The 17,672-nt window shown below is 40.8% G+C and overlaps 1 protein-coding gene across 1 annotated transcript; it reads right to left on the reverse strand.

Annotated features, from left to right (window-relative positions):
* Positions 1 to 2,415: 2,415 nt before the first annotated feature.
* Positions 2,416 to 8,040, reverse strand: LOC113021927 (inhibin beta B chain). The gene is made up of 2 exons (XM_026166791.1): positions 6,265 to 8,040; positions 2,416 to 5,425 (listed from the first exon to the last, which is right to left on the reverse strand). Exons 1-2 carry the CDS (start codon positions 6,605 to 6,607, stop codon positions 4,644 to 4,646), a joined length of 1,125 nt encoding a protein of 374 aa, XP_026022576.1. The 5' UTR covers positions 6,608 to 8,040; the 3' UTR covers positions 2,416 to 4,643.
* Positions 8,041 to 17,672: the final 9,632 nt, after the last annotated feature.

Genomic DNA, 17,672 nt, shown 5'->3' on the forward strand with positions numbered 1-17,672 from the left:
CACACCTGTGTGGATCAGCATGCTTGTATTCCAAAGGCTTCTCCATGTAACGATCTGCTAGGGAGTGTGGGGAGCCATAGCCCCGTCCACCAGGGTATGAAGCAGGTATGGAGAAGATCCAGGCCCCAGATATCCAGAGGCCCCAGAGTACAAGGACCCGAGGAGGACCATCAAAGGGGGGGGGGGGGTACCGTGCCACCCTCCTGGGAAGAGCTGAGTGGAGCCCCAAAGGAGAGGTCACCCCGCAGCTACGGAGCAGAGGCCAGAGGGGGTTGCAGTGGCGTGCCCGCGGGCTCTGCCGGCAGCCAGCTGTGGCAGAGAGGACCGAGCTTCAGGCCCAGAGGCCAGAGGCCTGGGGGCATCCCACCCCCCGGAAGGAGCCCAGCCAGGCCACAGGCGCCAGGCCCCGCCAATCGGCCACCAGGAGTGAGCTGGTACATACATGAGCGCCCAGCCCCAGACGACAAGGAACACCAACACACCAACGTCTGAGGGCATCAGCCACCGGCAGGGAGTGTGGTGAGGGGAGATAGGCCTCCGTACTTTAGAGTGCCTGAGATGTACCCAGAGAGGTTGAGTCTAAGACCCAACCTGACTTAAAGACACAGACGAACAGGCGCACGCGGACACAGACGTGCATTCCTACCCCATATACACAACCAAATACTTGGCACTCACCCAACGTGTAGACAGACACAAATAGACACTGCACAGACAGTCGCACTCCCCAAACATACTCTATATCCCAGGTCCAGGTACCCCCGTCCTCAGAGGGGCAAGCTGCACCTAGACCCAGGAGATGTAATCCTTCTCTCTGGGGTGGAGGCAACCGGACCACCTCCTTATCTGCAGTAGCAGGGAGGCCCCGCATCCCAGACCCCAGTCTGACGGCCAGCACCTCCTCCCAGCCCCCCAGCCCTGACGGCTAACAGAACTGGGGTGAGTGAAGACCTCAAACCTCCCTACGCCCGCTCATATGTAGTGTTGCTGTGTGCTGTTCTAAAGTGCATTTAAAACTCAGGAGAGCATGGTACTAGCTTCCTCTCAGAGAGCAGCACGGCTCTTCCCGAAAACCCTTAGTGTCTAAATGCATTTAAAATTGAGGGTAGGGCACCAGCGCCAGAGGTGGGTTGGAGTACACCGACCATCCTCTGGATGCTGTATAACGTGCCCACCCCCAAGGCCCTATATATATGTGTTATGTGAGAGTGTGAGTAATGTGGATGTCTAGGTTGCAGAATAAAATTGAGGCACAGGCGGCCAGAAGGGGACAGAGGGGGAGTGCCTCCCCTGCATCCTGGTGACATACCTGCACCCCAAGCCCTGCGTGTGTGGGTGGGTGTGGTAGAGCGGGAATAGGGAGGCAGCTGAGGATGGGGAGGGAAGAAAGGGAGGGGCAAGCGGCCCCTCCCTGGGGCCAGCTCCCCCGCTGACCCCAGTAGGCACCCCCACACTCTGGAACCCACCAGGGCAAGGGGGCCCAGGCCCATCCGGACCGGGGCCCGCAGCAGCAGCACCACCCAGCCCCACAGAGTCCGGGGCAGCCCACCCGACTCCACCCCAGAGAAAACTGCACCCACCCCATCATCCAATCATCTCCCAAACTACACAAGACAATAGACACCCAGGTTGAGACCATTTCTGATGAGGCTTTGGTGATTATTAGATTAATTAAAGGGCCAGATGCATCTCTCAGGTTCTGTTTCAGGTTTTTGCTGGATTCTTTCCCGTCTTTGTTAACATGATATTCAGAAACTGATCATCTGCTGTGGATGCCTTTTTTTTTTAAGTTTGCCACTTATTGTTTTGTCTTTGATTTGTTCAGTTTCATCAGATTTATTTTAAGAACACACTACATACCATGCTGAGATATGCCAAGGTTTGATCTAACAGGTCTTTGGGAATCAGCTTGTTGGTGCAAAAATACTCTTTTTAAGTCTGTTTTATCTTTGTTATTTTTTATAGATTCAACTAAAGCAATGGGAGGAAAGATGGGCTCAAGGCTGTTGCACAGTACTGTACTTACATTTTGCTGCTACAGTTGGCTTAATTTACCTAATAACCAATACTGCTTTTGCTGTACACTGCAGTGTGTTGTGGCTTATATTATTGACACATACAATAAAATGCCATTTATACAATAAAATACAATGAAGCAATTTAGTCTGTTTAAAATATAGATTTATTTATTAATTAAAAATAGAATCATGACATTTTATCACACACTGACTTTTCTGAATTGTATTTGCTCTTACAAATTTTTCATTTACATAAAACAAAATAATATGATACAAAAATAACAACGATTACAAATTTCAATTGAAACAGAATTCAAATTCTTGCATTCTGTGAATGCTCCAAAAGTACACACACACACACACACACACACACACACACACACACACACACACACACACACACTTTTAAAAACAACTAGAACTTTGAAAATTGACATTTTCTTTCTGTAGGCCCGCTTTTAGGTATTTCAGGTAATGCCAACCTGATGCATTAAGTGCAGTAATAGAACTGTCAGCACACTCTAAAATACAGTAGGGTGATAAAGTGCTTAATAAGATATGTTGCAATGGCACTTCAATGTCACATTAAGTCTTGGACAAGAAGTGCCTACAATATCAATCATAATATTAAAATACAACAGTTTTATAATTATTTCACACAGGTGTAAAGTAAATTGCTTTAATACAAGAGCAGCACATAGAGGCAAGAGAGAGAGAGGTGAAAATAGTTTATCAAATATCAGCACAAAATTAAAATAAAAGGGTTTTTATGGTCTTTGGTAAAAAATTCCCCCATGCACTGTTTCAGTTGTTTCCTTTGCATTATGGCTGTAAAATCCAAGTCCGTAAGACATATAGTATATCAATACAGCCAAGATGAACACAGTGTTAATACAGGTAGAAGTAAAGAAACCCTGGGTATCATCTCTAAAAATAAAAATGTGATGTATTGATAGACATTAATTTATTAACACTCTTCCAGGTTCAAAGTTGGGGAAACTAAAAAAAAAATCTATTTCTGAGCTCCTTTGCTTTCTCGTTGTTGTACTGCTGTTTTCATTTTTCCCTTCCTTGAGTAGATCTCAGTTTGCACCGTTTCCCACCAAATTTAAACTGTGAAGTGATTTTAGTATGGAAATCGGTAAACATTTGCTTTACTTGGTAATGTTCCGATAGACATTCTGCTATACAGTTAAAACTATACAGCTATGCAAAGATTGTGAAATTATGAAGCGTAAATTATGCTACTGGGACACATGTACGATGTTTCCAGCATATGAAAGAAACAAGACTGGCTCCACCTGGAAAGCATGAAATTTTGCAATCTTTAGACTTTGAGAGCTAAAAATGCCAGCGTGCAGCAGCACATGCTCACTGACCTACCTACCCTCCAAACCTTCACCTGACACTGAAGCAATAGCTAAATGTTTGCTCACATTGCTGAGAATAACCTTGCATTCATATGCTGTTTGAGCCACAGTTGCCCAAATGATAAGCCAGGTTGTGTAAATAATACAGTGGAGATGCTGATTAAACATATTCCAGCTACATGCAGCATGGGGTACCCTTTGACAGAAATCAGTCCAGATTTCTTGCATTGTAACAACAACTTGTTCCCCTCGCAGCCTCACAATGTGATCAAAGTATTTGTGGAATGTAAATGTATTTGCTTTAATGTCATCAGAAGTTAAAGAAAAAGGCACGCTTTAAAAGTTTTTCATTGCTTTGAAAGCATTTCTGTAAAACAGCAGCATTTAGGTGGATGAAGATTTACAATGAAAGAAATAGTTACGTAAAAATGAAAGTATAGAATATATATATAATTTTTTTACATTTGGACACTGATTATAACACAAAACAGACTATAAAACATACAATGAATTAGGAAAAAAATGTAGTGCATCTTTGAACTTCATCCCGGCAGCATGTGAAAAGTAAAAGTTGTAAGGTACAAACGACAAAAGCGAAAATTAATTAATGCAAGACTTTATGGGTTTATATAAGTTTGAAAATGGAACCTGATATCATTACTGTACATTTGTATTCACTGTACTTTTTTGCATTGAAATCTAAACTTTATTATTGAGTCTTTCATATTTTAGTGCTGCTCTTTGATTTTTGTCTCTGACGTATAAAAGAATAAATGTATCTGCATCCAGACTTAGCGTATTTGCTCACCTCTAGGCACTGAAATGCATTTGAGATTCTTTAAATACTGACTACAAGAGTTTAGAAATAAATTAAAAGTTACTACAAGCAGTAAACTGTATCAATACCTATTTCTTTAGAACATAATACTTATATACTCATAATATTCTTTTTTGTGCCCATAATTTTCTTAATGTAAACCTAGAGTGTTAATTCATACGTTTATGCAAAAATACACACAACACACCTATTGAGTAACTGCTATAAAACAAACGTGTTTGTATTTGTAAAGATAGTCTAGTAACATCCTCTGTCGATAATTTAAAAGTCTTTTGGGTGGGCATTTCTCATTTTAAAGTACTCTGTGTAAAAGTTGTTTGTCCAAAGTTGGTCAAATTTGTGTTTCTTTAAGTCAACTTGTCTACAATACACTCAAGAAAATAATTAATTATACCACTAATAGTAATACTCAATTTTTTATGTGCATCCACAGGTCTCCACTATCATGTCAGGGACATCTGTTTTGACAATGCTGTGCTGAGAGTTGAAGTAAACCATTGAGAGTGGTCGACGCTCTGTGGGAACGCAACATGAGGCTGTAGCTGTGTTAATACCATTGACTTTGAGTTGGCTGAAGACAGTGGCATGGAATGAGGATGCTATACCTGGGGAACCGGACAGATGTTGGGGGCAATGTCCCATGCAGTAGTTCATATGGTAGCCTTCAGGCGCAATGATCCACTCATCCCACTGGATGTCTTTAAACTTGATGTAGAAGTCTCTCTTGCAGCAGACTGTTACATCGTCACCGCAACGCACTGAGCGCTTCCTGAGCAAATGCTTGGAGTGGTCATCACGGAGACGCACCTGAGCCACCAGGAAGGGCTGGTAGGGGGTTTCAGCAGAGCCATCTAGGGAGCAAAGGTTCTGTCCGTCTTCTTCGCAGGTGACCTCCAGCTGCAGCCGATGTTGGCCCCCGTCCAAGAAGGTTTGCAGGGTGTGGGTGACAGAGAAAGTGTGCCAGTTACTCTCCTTGACGTGCAACATCTTTTCCATCACCAAGGTCCGATTAGAGCCTGAGATGTCACCATCTACGGAGAGGAAAACCTGGGCAAGGAGACGAGAGTTCCGTTGTGGGTCCTCAGAGGCACGGGCATAGATCCACAAAGAGGACTGGAGGACCTGGATACTTTGGCCACGTTCCTGCAGAAACTGAAAGGTAAGGCTAACGCTTGCCTTGTCACTGCTCTTTGCATCATCTATGAAACAATGACAATTAAGAAAAACACACAATGTTAATATTTGGAAAAACTTCATAGCTCATCACCTTTCTTACCCTTATAAAATTAATGGAAGTAACAATCCTCTTTCACTGTTTTAAGCATTTTACCTTATGGTTAACTTTTCCTACAATACAGCACAAGGGATATTGTATTTAAATGTTTAGGCAGATTACATGTATATTTGATTTTAAATATAAAGACCCAAATGCAAGTCCTGGAGCAAGCAGCCATCTTCAGACTTCTTCAAATTTAAATGCACCGTTGCATTTTATGTTGTGAATATGTATAACAGATTTTGGAGACCCCAGCAACAGAAACCTGAGAGAGGGCTTTTAGTCATTTGCACTCCTCTTTGCAGAAGCTGTCTATGCACTTCATACAGATTTTGATTTACATATTCATTCTTGTCCTCTTTGTCTGCCACCCAACTCCAAATCAGAATCCTATCACCACAACCTGCACGAAATTACGTAAATTCACTTTTTATTACTTTCCCGTGTAAATCTTGTTAAAAGTGCAACAATGTAACACTGAAAGATAGATTCCTTTTAAAGCTTGCTTACCACCAGTTCATGTATTTCCACTTTAAAAGGCAATAAAATATGTAGTTTGCCCAAGGGGAGCAAACCTTTTTGCACATAAGTAACGATAGATACTTGGATCCTTAATATTACAATATAATAGTTCAGGGAACCCTAGCCTTATGTTATCTTACGCAGGAAAAGAGACCTTATTAATCACAACGCGCTCTCCTGTAGCGTTATTATGCCATGCGAAAACAGCTTTATAGCATAGAAAGTGGATACAAGACTTACTTATATCTGCAAAGCTCACTATTTCATAGGCTTGATCTCTGGTTGGTATATTGTTTTCTAGTTCAAGGGTACCATCCTGTCTGACGCGCCCCGAGTGAAGTTTGCGCAGCGCCGTGAGGAGCGCGACCCGGGGCACGGTGTGAGTGATGTTTGGTTTCTCTTTCAGGTGCAGTTTGTCCAAAAGTTGCTGCTTGGCGAATTCTATCATCATCCTTTCCTCTGCGTCCTTATCCATCGCTGACAACCTGCAAGACGCGCAGCCCGGGGAGCCACTGACCCAGAGACCCTTAAACAGCAACGGTGCCAACAGGAGGAACGCTGAGAGTGACAAAGACATGGCCATCTTCGATCTTGAAGTAAATAACTGCGTATTTGTACTCGGACTGAGGTAACTAATAAACGTCCAGACTTCTAAACTGGAAAACCAATAAAAAAAATCTTCAAATCCTTCCCCTTCTGAGTTGTTCTTTGCGAAAGAGAGTCTCCCGAACGTCAGAGGTCCTTGTTGGTAGCTCGTGAAGAGAGGAGCTGAGTGATGTTTCACCCTCCTGATGGTAAAGATATCTGGGGTAATCCACCAAAACTGGTGACACGTTGGAAGGATGCACCAATGAGCGCATCGGGAAGCTTGGAAATTACTGGCAAAACACCTCTGTCCTCTCTCACAACACACGCACGGGGACACGCAACACACACGCACGCAACACGCGTTCACATGTAGGTTACTGTCTCACAGTCGCTGCATACAGGTGCTACATGATATCACACGCTGCTTTAGATTAATTACTACGCAAGTCCATGGCTGGTTTGGACACATATCGGGAAAGCCCGATAAGGTCTTGAGTTTATCACAACAGGTATTTTCTGTGCCACGTTTCTCCACTTCAGTGCCACTGATACGTAACCTGCCAACGCTCTTGTCGATCAAAGTTGAAATTCTCTGCCCTTTAACCTACTTACAGAATATTCGTGTCCCACAGACACCAAGCAATTGAATCCGTGGGCTTTAGCTTAACCTGACCGAAAACACTCGAGGATATGAGGCGGAGAGTTTAACGCGGTATTTGAAACACGTTCCGTCATGTTTCCTGCAAGGTGTCATAATGTGGTGCAGTAAAACGATGCCTCGTGTGTGTATGTGTGTGCGTGTGTGTGTGTGTTTGAAGGAGAGAAAGAGAAAGCTGGGAAAAGGCGAATCCTGCCTTCATGTCGGTACATGATTTGTCTGTCTGGGTTCTCGCAAAAGTGCTGAGCCAGCTTGACATAGCCTACTAAAGATAACGCTGCCAATAAGCCGGACAGTGTATGCACTTAAATAGGCAAAAATACGTTAAAGTGACCCTCTTTTCATCATGTCGGGGTCCAGGTCCAGTGTGAGCAGGAAAAACAATGACTTCCACAATCATTTAACACATAAACTACATGCATATGCACATGGAAATAATAATTGTGAAACAGATTATCCTAAAGCGGTCACGTGTTGATTGTGCGCACATCTCCACAAACATAAACTGTATGGATCACAACACGGGTTGCACGCATTTTTATTTCTTTTATTTTCTTTGTGTTCACGTTTAGTGTTAAATGTGAGTCAAGGCCTTATCATGTTAAAGGAGTACTTGCCTGCCCACGTGTGGGGCATTTTGAGAATTACAACTGACCTCACCAAGTGGTGTCAAAGAATGTGCCCAATACATTTGAATAATTTAAACGTTAAATCAAATAAACACGTTACATTTATTACCTAGAATTGTCAGCATTTTTCCTAGGGAGGTTTGAAAAATAAGGTTAAAACCAGCGTATTTTTAACTACTGCCGTGAATACAAACAATAATAAATATATATATATATATATATATATATATATATATATATATATATATATATATATATATATATATATAATGTTTATTAGATAGACTAGATGTTATAGGCTATAAGAAGAAAAATATCATCTTAAGAAATGTGAAATCGTTACATTTTATAGTATTTAAACAACTTTGAATGACACATCTCCTACAGAAGTGGACAGCTGTCAAATTACATCCCAGTAATAGATTTTCAAACATCACTGAGATGTAACGAAACTGCATATTACATTTTAACGCTTGATGCACAAAACAAAGTTCTCATGCATCCTGTAGGCTACGTATCCGTACGACTAGGAGGTACGCCGCTGACGTCAACTGTCGGTGAGGGGAAAAAAGTGACGCTAACACACACAAGCCGGAGCCCTGACGGGGGAATAGCGTTTTGTTTCTTTTTTCTTTAGTTTTGTGTCATTTATTCTTTAGGGTTTTGTTGTTATTTAGCAGTATTCCTGCGTCGGACTCGACCGCCGTGTTCTTCAGCGCTTGCTATCTCGCATTAACGTCCATGCTGCTCTCCCCTCACGCGGCGCTATTTTGACAGTCGGGGTCGCGGTGAGCCAACTCAAGCTAGCAGCACCATTATATTAGCATCGGTAAGTCATTTGGAAAGCTTGCTAACCGTACTAGCTAGCACCTTCTATTTTGAGACCTGACAGTGCTTGTACATGTCCACAGCAAGTTTCGCCATTCTGTGATCCATGGCACACTCTTATTGAACAGCGAGTTGTAATATTAACGTTGTGTTTCATGGACGCTGAGTAGCTAGCGTCCACTAAAAAGAAAAGGCTAGCTAGCGGGCTAGTATTAGCTAGGTAGCTAATTATACACGCCGGACGAGGCAGGCTAATGCTGTGAACTAGCTATTGTTAGCATAGAGGCAAGCTAATATTTTCAGTCAGCTGCACAGCTACGACTCTGACCAAACTGCCATCTGTCTTCTACAGACCCAAGTTGAAGGATTCTCCACGCAACTCAAGACATACTGCCAACAACACGGTAAGCCGAACCCGCGAAGATGACTCAAGAGCCACTATCTTTAATATGTAACGCAACGTTAAGCACCATCTTTAAAGTCCGCCTTCTCTATGCCAGGCACGAGATGGCCATGTTAACATTTTATCCTTCCAATCGTGACCGAGAAGGTTCACTAAAACCCTGGGAATATTTGCTTTTTCCGAAGCGATTAACTATCTGGATGAATCAAAATTAAGTAATTGTTAATTGCGTATGGCTCTTCATTGAAGTCATACTCAAAACACACACTGGATACAACAAAGTTTTATTTATTGACGTGTGTGACTTTCATATAACAACTCAAGACTTGAAACGTCAGCTAACAAGGTTGAGATATTAATACAAACCAACGGAAAGTTACAGAGCTGTAGTGTTTTTATAGGACTGAGTGCCGGTGGGTTGCATGGCGGAATGCAGGTTGTACTACAGTACTAAGCCGTCTTCACTGCTCCAAGCAATTTAAGGTTGTATTGTGTTAAGTGTTTTCATTAGCTTGCTTTTTGACATTCAAGTAAATATCAGTGATTTTAAGCCTTGGCTCTTCCAGTCTTAATTCCTTAATAATTCATTATTAGTGACTCAGAGCTGGCTAGAGATTTGTGCCCCAGTAAATCGCACAATCGTAAGTGATCAAGAAAACAGTGGGGTTTTCTCAAGACATACTTCACACGTGGTCATCACTCTCGGAGTCTTGGCTTTAGCTTTAATTTTTTGAAACTCAATCCAAAAATAGGCAGCAACAGTGCTGTGAAAACAAGGTGGGATAACAGCATAGAATAAGTGGTTCAAACATCTGCTCTGGGAAAATGACACGTGTGCCTGGGAAAACAACAAAAAACTCCCCCCCCAACATATCAATTGGTGTTGGCCAGTCATGTGACAATGAGAACTGATAAGTGGCAAGCAGGGACTTCCATTTTAGTTCCATTTGATGTTGAGATTGTCATAAAAATGCTTCCCAGTTAGATTAATAGTAGTCCAAGGTGATAACCCCGATAAAGCAATGTTAGTTTTTCTGGTTTAAAGCACTGTTACTACTTTATAATCAATTTTTTCCCTAATACAGCTTTATTCTCTTAAATATTTTGTAAGCAACACAGAGTATGATTGTTGGTGTCAGGGCAGTATCATTGAAAAGTATGGTCCATTGTAAGATCTGTAGGAGGTGAGTCATTGAATCAACAGTCTACTGTTGCTAAGGCCACCAATGAGAAAGATGGAGTAACCTGCCTCTCTGTCAACATATTTCCCTCCCTTATACCCTGCAGCCTGTGGATCTTTGTGCATATACATAAATTCATGTAACTGTGAAGTATTGATTGCTTATGGAGTTTTATGAAAATCAGGAAATTTGTTGATTACTATCTGTTAAGTATATGTAATTTCATGTTTGTGTTTATTGTGGTTTGCAGGGTGCTTTCGCCTATTCTAGTAAATCATGTGGTTTTTATGCTAACTTGCTCACTTTAATGTATTTGCTTCCTGCATTCATGTATTCATACAAGCCAATGTGGCCATTGTAAGCATATTTTAAACCTAGAGTAATTAAAAAAAGAAACTTATCCAATAAGATTATATCTGTGTATTTATCACTCAGATATCTGCTTTTGCCTCTGAATCTCTGTTTGCAGCAGCATAAGCAGAAGAGTGGCTTTTTCTAGAGAGATTTGAAGAGCTATTTATAGATCTCTGCCAAAGCACCAAGCGTGGTGCTGTTGCTGCTGCTCCTATCTGTCTCTGCTCTTAACCGCTCCTGCTTCTGTTTCTCTCTCTCCATCTTCATTTGTTCCCTCTTCACCTGTTCTTAGTTTTCTGAACTCATTTTCTCATGATGTCTTCTACTCTGTGTTTGTCAGTCTTCTTTTTCCTTTACTGTCCTCCATTGCTTGCTTTGATGTAAATTATCGATCAAAGCAGAAGGGAAGTGACATGGTTATAAGTCAGGCCTCAGATTGGTACATCAGCTTGACTAACTTTAGTATACTTTGTTGCAAAGCTGGATGTTTTTTGCATTTGTTAGTAGCCTTTATTTAGTAAAAGATATGTCTCACAGTCCTCAGACCATGCAGAATCACAGTAGATAAGGTGGGTTTGCCTAAATAAAGGTGTTTTTGTAAAAACCTGTTATGACTGCTTTGAATATTTGCAGTGTAAATAACAACAGCTTTCCAAGTGTTTCATAATAGCTTTAGCTTAGCTATGCTGCATGCAGAAATGGCAGCATCTTGTAAGGTGGTTGTGTTCCCACTCAGTCTATCTGTGGTATCGTTGGCTACTGATCCTCACTCAGCCCCTCCCCTTTCTTCCTTCTTTCTAAGCCCTTCTCTTACTGATCTGTGAAAGAAGCTACCTGGCTGAAGAAGTGACAGGACAGGTTATGAGGCATTAGTCCATGCAATGCATTTTATCCCAGTCATGTTGTTAGCCTGAGACTAACCTTTTTTCAAGGCCATGCTAGGATTGTAGAATCATTGGTTGGGTAAGTCTGGTGTCTTAAATTAAGCAATGCTAGAAAAGATGTTCGATGCTAAACAGCTGTTTATTAAATTTCTCTGGCTGCTTATGTTTTGCAGGGCCCTCTCAAATGTTAGGTGATGCTACTAACCACTGAGCCACAGTACTGATCTTCTGCTCAGTGTTTCGACTTTAAAGGGAAATTTATTGTACAGTTAAGTGCATAAGTGTATGGGCTATGGCACAATATTTGTAATTTTTCCTCTTTACACCACCACAGTGGATTTTAAATCAGATAGTCAAGATGTAAGTGAAGTGCAAACTTTTATTGTCACTACAAGGGGTTTAACAAACACATTGCATTAATTGTTTGGAATGTTTTGGCGTTTTGCATAATAACACAATTTCAAAGGCTCAAATGTGACTGGACTAACACAATTTGAAATATAAAAATGATCATTTTAAATACCTGGGCAAAGATGACGTGATTGTAGTGACTGCCTGAAGTCAAAAACCCCTGGACACCACTAAATCTCCCTTGAGATGCTCTGCCAGCCTGTTCTGCAGCCACCTTTAGTTGCTGCTTGTTTGTGGGTTTTTCTGCCTTCAGGTTTATCTTCAGTAGGTGAAAAGCATGCTTTGTTAAGTTGAGATCAGGTGGCTGGCTTGGCCACTGAAGAAACTCTTAGGTTGCATTTGTACCGTAGTCTGTTGTAATTCATTATCCATTCACTCCGTGGAGTGATGTTCAGTTTTGTAGGATTTGAATCTGAGCAGAGACTATAGCCTTGTACACTTAGTTCATCCTCCTACTACTACTTTTATCATCATCAATAAACACTAGTGGACCGGTTCCACTGGCAACCATACATGCTCATTACAAGATTTGACAGATAATATGGCATGCTAAGGTAGGGCTGTTCGATGTAACGATATATATCGGATGACGATATAAAAATGTCTATCGTTTCATTTTACGCTATCGTTTGTTTCATGGTGTCGCAAAATAAACTGTTTAGGCATTATTTTCTCATAGTTTTGATGGTCACTGTAGTGGCTATATTAATTTATTAAAGTTCTCTCTTTCTCTTATATTTAATATAACCACACAACAGACGGACAATCGCCTGTTTTTATGCGTTGTCGTTAGCAACAACGATGGTAAAACCATTGCATGTCCGCTTGTTTATTTTCCACATAAACCTTTCACAATAAAGCTCAAGATCCTGTTGAGACTTTTCAAAGTAAACGGAATCATGTGAAAAAGTATGCAGAGTATTTACGGATGAGAAGCAAAAAGGAGCCGTCAGGTGCTAAAAAATAAACCTTAGACTCAAACGTTAGAACAGGCTTTCCCCCGTAGCATGCCGTGTAATAAATACAAATGTTGTATCGGCTGCTGTTTCCTATGTCTAAAAATGTGTAGTTTCATGCATCGGTTAAAACACTCGACTCCAGGTACACAACGCCCAGCTGGAAACACTTCAGCAGCCCAAGATTCACAGAATTTACAGAAAATGTTACATTTTTGTGATTTATATTGTTATCGGATGATAGATGTTTTATATCGGGATATGAGATTTTAGTCATATCTCACAGCCCTACGCTAAGGATCATGAGTCATTCGTTACCTTTTCAGTTTGTCTTCCCTTCATTATAGTGCAAGCTGTGCTTGATTTAATTAATATATGTCCAAATATTTTTTCCCCCAGATCTGGGCAGGTTCTACGTTCAGGTTTTAGATGTTTTCTGGCAAACTGTATTCTAGCTTTCTTGTTGTTAAGTGTAATCCATGTATTGCACAACTGCTGTAAACCCTCTGTATTTAAATACCCTGTGCATCTCTTTTAAACTCTGACAGTGATACCTCTTTGAATATGCTTGAGTTAGGTAAATGTTGTGAAAGATATTTCTTAACCACGGAAATAATTCTGCGATTATTTACTTCAGTTGGTTTCCACCCTTTTAGGGCGTTTCTGGTGTTGCTGAGCTGGTCAGTGATTTCTGCTGATTTTGCCATTTCTCAGTTTTTCTGTCTCTCATGGACAGGTTTATTTATTTTTGTACCTTAATTGACAGTATGTGACCAAATACCTCTTATTAAGAGTGAACAGTGAATAGTTATTATATGCACTTGAAAATAATCTCAGATTTTTGATGTTGAATTTGTCATCGCAAAATGAGGAATGAGGAACAGACTTCACCTGGCCATGAATCTGCATGTCAGTCAGTTGTCTAATTACTTTTGTGTCTTTGCAGAGGTGGCACTATGTATATTGTCAGCCTTAAAGCTGAACTCTGCACTGAAATCACATTTTGATAGTTTGATTCAAATTATGAAATATAAATGAAATAAATATCGAGGATTGATGTGAGTCTAGATATATATTTGAACATAAACTGCCCTCTCCCAAAGCAGGAGAAAAGCATTACAGAATAACCTAATAATTACTACATGTACTATAAAAGTAACAAAGCTCAGAGTACCCAAGTTGCTGTTGGAGGGTTGTTTCTATGTTTCTGCGTGAACTTGTAGTACTGTAACTCTTTACCTGAAAGGCTACTAGAAGTAATCCTTGAAGCTATTTTCTGAACTGAGTGCTTTCTGTCATATTTCATGCCTGATCACAGAACAAAACAACTGGGTTTGTATCAGAAGTCAGTAAGGGTGGTCTCTGCCTACGCAGCTACGCCTGGAAAAAACATAGAAATTGTTCTAATGGTCATCAAACCACATCTTATGGATGTACGGTATATGCTGATGTGTCAGTGATATCAAGGGTCCAGAGGAGGTTGCATTTATAAGAGGAAAGGGTTAAAACAGTTTTGTTCTATTTGAATAAAGATTGGACACATAAAACAGTGTTTTGAGAAAACAAGATTTACTGAGACTTTTAGCTGACTAGAAATGTAACACTGATCTGTGAAACTGGTGAAAATGATATTCTGATATGCATTTAAACAGGCCTATATGTCAATTGCATGCAAGTATCCATGATGGACGGGGGTAGAACTCCCCACAAAACAATGTGCACCATTTTTCTTCTTCGACTTCTTCGTCTTCAACTTCTTGAAGTCCAATCCTATGGCGTGCATCTTTTAGTAAAGTCTGTTTTAAATAATAATTTTATTTGCCTTTATGAAATCTTCTCTTAATTGTAGACTTAATATTAATGATCGACTTATCCCCTGGATTGTGTTATAACTTGCATGAAGTGAAACTTGGTGAAGCTGTTGGTAGGTGAAATTGTGTGTGGACTTTGAGGCCTTTTTATGCTGCACTATGGTTTTTTTTTTTTTTTGGTTTTTTTTAAAGCGGTACCAAAGTTTTGACCAGTGGTACATTAAATTTTTAATTTTTTAGCGAACTAAGGATGTGCAGTCTAACTTGCATCGCGAGCTCCTTTGTCTGCAAGTTGTGAGTTGATATTCAAATGACTTTTGACTAATGATTGAACAATCAGTCTTTTTTTCACAGCTGCATGAATACAATTTCTAGAGGGACCACATTCTAACATTTTTCTTCAAATTTTGCTCTATAAAGCCTGGTCACATACTGTCAAGCCTGAAACCATGAGACAGATAATCCTCCTGATGTTTTCCTTGATGCTGAACTTTTGACTGCATAATTTCCCTCCACTGCATCTTTCAGCTGTCATTTGCAGTGGGGGCTACTGGGAAAACATGCAAATGTGTTGTCTTGTGGGATTAAGGCTTTTCCTTGCTAATGAGGTGGTTTCATTATTTCACTCCATCTTCCCTTCCTCCTCTTTATTTTTTTTTTAAATTGTTTATATATTGGAGCAGTTGTCTGGTTCACCAGCATCTGTCAGTACTCATTTAGTTTGTCCAGACAAACGCCAAAGACAACGACTTCAGACTTTCCATATAATGAGTGATGAATGGGGACTGTGGCTTCTGCCTGTCTCCAGGTGTTTGATTATTGCAAAAAAAGTTCCAAACCTTAACCTGTACCTGTAAAAGAGTCTATTTATTTATTTATTTATATTCATTCATTTACTATAAGCTTTCAGTGGTGCTACTGTTGTATCAAGTGACATTATAGCGGATCCAAGCAACTCTTTAAACAGCTTGGCTTCTTGCGCGCCATGGTTTGCCTGTCATTGCAATTATATTGTTTCACAAAGGCAGAGAGCAAACAAGACCTGTAAGAGAGAGAGAGAGAGAGAGACAGAATCCACACGAAAGGGAGGGTCGGAGGAGAAGGGAGGGGTGCATACTGTGCGCATGATGGCATAAGTGTGGTAGTGAGAGAGGGAGCCAGCTTACAAGCAAGATTTTCTTTCTCACTGCTGTGCTTGTGCTTCATTCAGAAAAAGAAAGGGGGCAGTCGAAATAGAGTTTTTTGACCGTTTTCATGAAAGCCATTAAGAAAACTGAGCTGGTAGTGTGTACAGACAAGAAGACAACACGGCAAGCTTGAAGACGACAAAAGTTGAATGAGCTGAAGAGACGGAAGAAAGACCTTAAACACCCTACAACTCCAGCAGGAAATGGGATACATTTATTTGTAGTAATAGGGGAGAGAAAACTAATGACAGCGTTGCCCAGATCTGCTTCTGCTGCTCATTCTCCTGCGATGATTTGGTTTTATCTGAGACACCTGATCTGATTTGGCTCGAGATCCATAGAGCTGAACTCTAAATACAGGAAGGATGTGCACTGTAAGTGAATGTGCTTGTGCGTCTTTGTCATTGGGTGTTAATAATTTGTAGGTGAGATGTAGCTTCTGTAGCTGTAGGTGTGATTTTTAGCATGAAGCCATTGCTGCTGCTATAATTAACTCTTGTTATGACACATTGCATTATCACTTTTGTGAAGTTCCTAAAGCATTTTTAAGCAATGTCTCATCAACAGTGCAAATATGATGTATTAAGGTTGACTGAAAGGTAGTTTCCTATAGTGTGTATACAGTTTATTTTATCACATGTGATTGCATTTGCACAGAAAAAATGTATACATGAAAGCATCTAAGATACTATAATGTGTGGCGTATTTACCAGTGTCATGTGTACAGGGTCATGAAACATGTTTGAGGCAAATGCTGAGGTAATAAGGAATTCCCTTCCACTGTCCCTGTGTGGGAGGAGGGACAGAGGAGGGTGGAGGTGGGCTGGTGGTGTGGAGAGTCACTGAAGTAGGCGTTGCTCTGCAACACTGTCATACCGATTGTGAGGGAGGGAGGTGTGCAGAGGAAAAGGACAACGTATGGGCTTACATAAGGCATGTGGATTGCACTGTATTTTAAGCAATAGTGGTTGTGACTGTTTGTGAATGCACCTGGAATTTAAGACTTCTCCTTTATTTGTGGAACACAGTGTACGGGAATGAACAGACTAGAGAGGAGGTGCGAGAGAGGCAGCACAGCCGTGAGAGATGCACAACAGCAGAACCCTCTTGAATAAAAAATCTGTCACTATAAATAGCAAGCCATCCTCATGGCTTGAGCACTGCTTCAGGTTTAGAAGACCTGGCTTTCCCTCTATCACTGTTCTGGTGGTTATAACCCTGAAAAATCAACCCACAATCCTCATCATTTCCTGCTTTTATTCTATTTTTTTGATTGCTTGCCCTAGATCTCCCTTGTTCTGAACATGTCCTGTTTATATAATTCATTTTTTATGTACACGCATCCATCTCTTTTAGTCTCCTAAGTAATGCATCTTATTGAATTAGCTTGATGTACATAATATGGCAACGAGCCCATCATTGTACCCTGTTCTCAGTTAGAAATTGAAAAGACAGACAACTGCCACAGCTCCAGATTAAATATAAAATGCTCCTTTGGTGTTATGTTGCTAGAGCTATTGCTGTTTTTCTTTTGCTGTTTATTAACATGTGAGTCTCTTCTCTTGTAACACAACACAGATAGCTGAAGTCAGGTGATTAGCGTTGACTGAGCTAATAAAGTCCATCCCCTCACTTGATAAAAATATGTGTGCATCCTTGCATGACCAGTACTTTTGCTGTTTGTTTGTGATATTGGAGTTCTTCTCCTTACGTAGTTGGTGCACCTATAGCCTCACTGCTGCATACTAATTGTTAATG

The sequence above is a fragment of the Astatotilapia calliptera genome, chromosome 5 (genome assembly GCF_900246225.1).
Source record: "Astatotilapia calliptera chromosome 5, fAstCal1.2, whole genome shotgun sequence".
Classification (NCBI taxonomy): Eukaryota; Metazoa; Chordata; class Actinopteri; order Cichliformes; family Cichlidae; genus Astatotilapia; species Astatotilapia calliptera.

Excerpts from the sequence above, each read along its gene's own strand:
- LOC113021927 (XM_026166791.1), bottom strand. The coding sequence starts at position 6,607 with ATGGCCATGTCTTTGTCACTCTCAGCGTTCCTCCTGTTGGCACCGTTG. Across the intron at positions 5,426-6,264 it reads AGTGAGCTTTGCAGATATAA|ATGATGCAAAGAGCAGTGAC; the intron begins GTAAGTCTTGTA and ends ATTGTTTCATAG.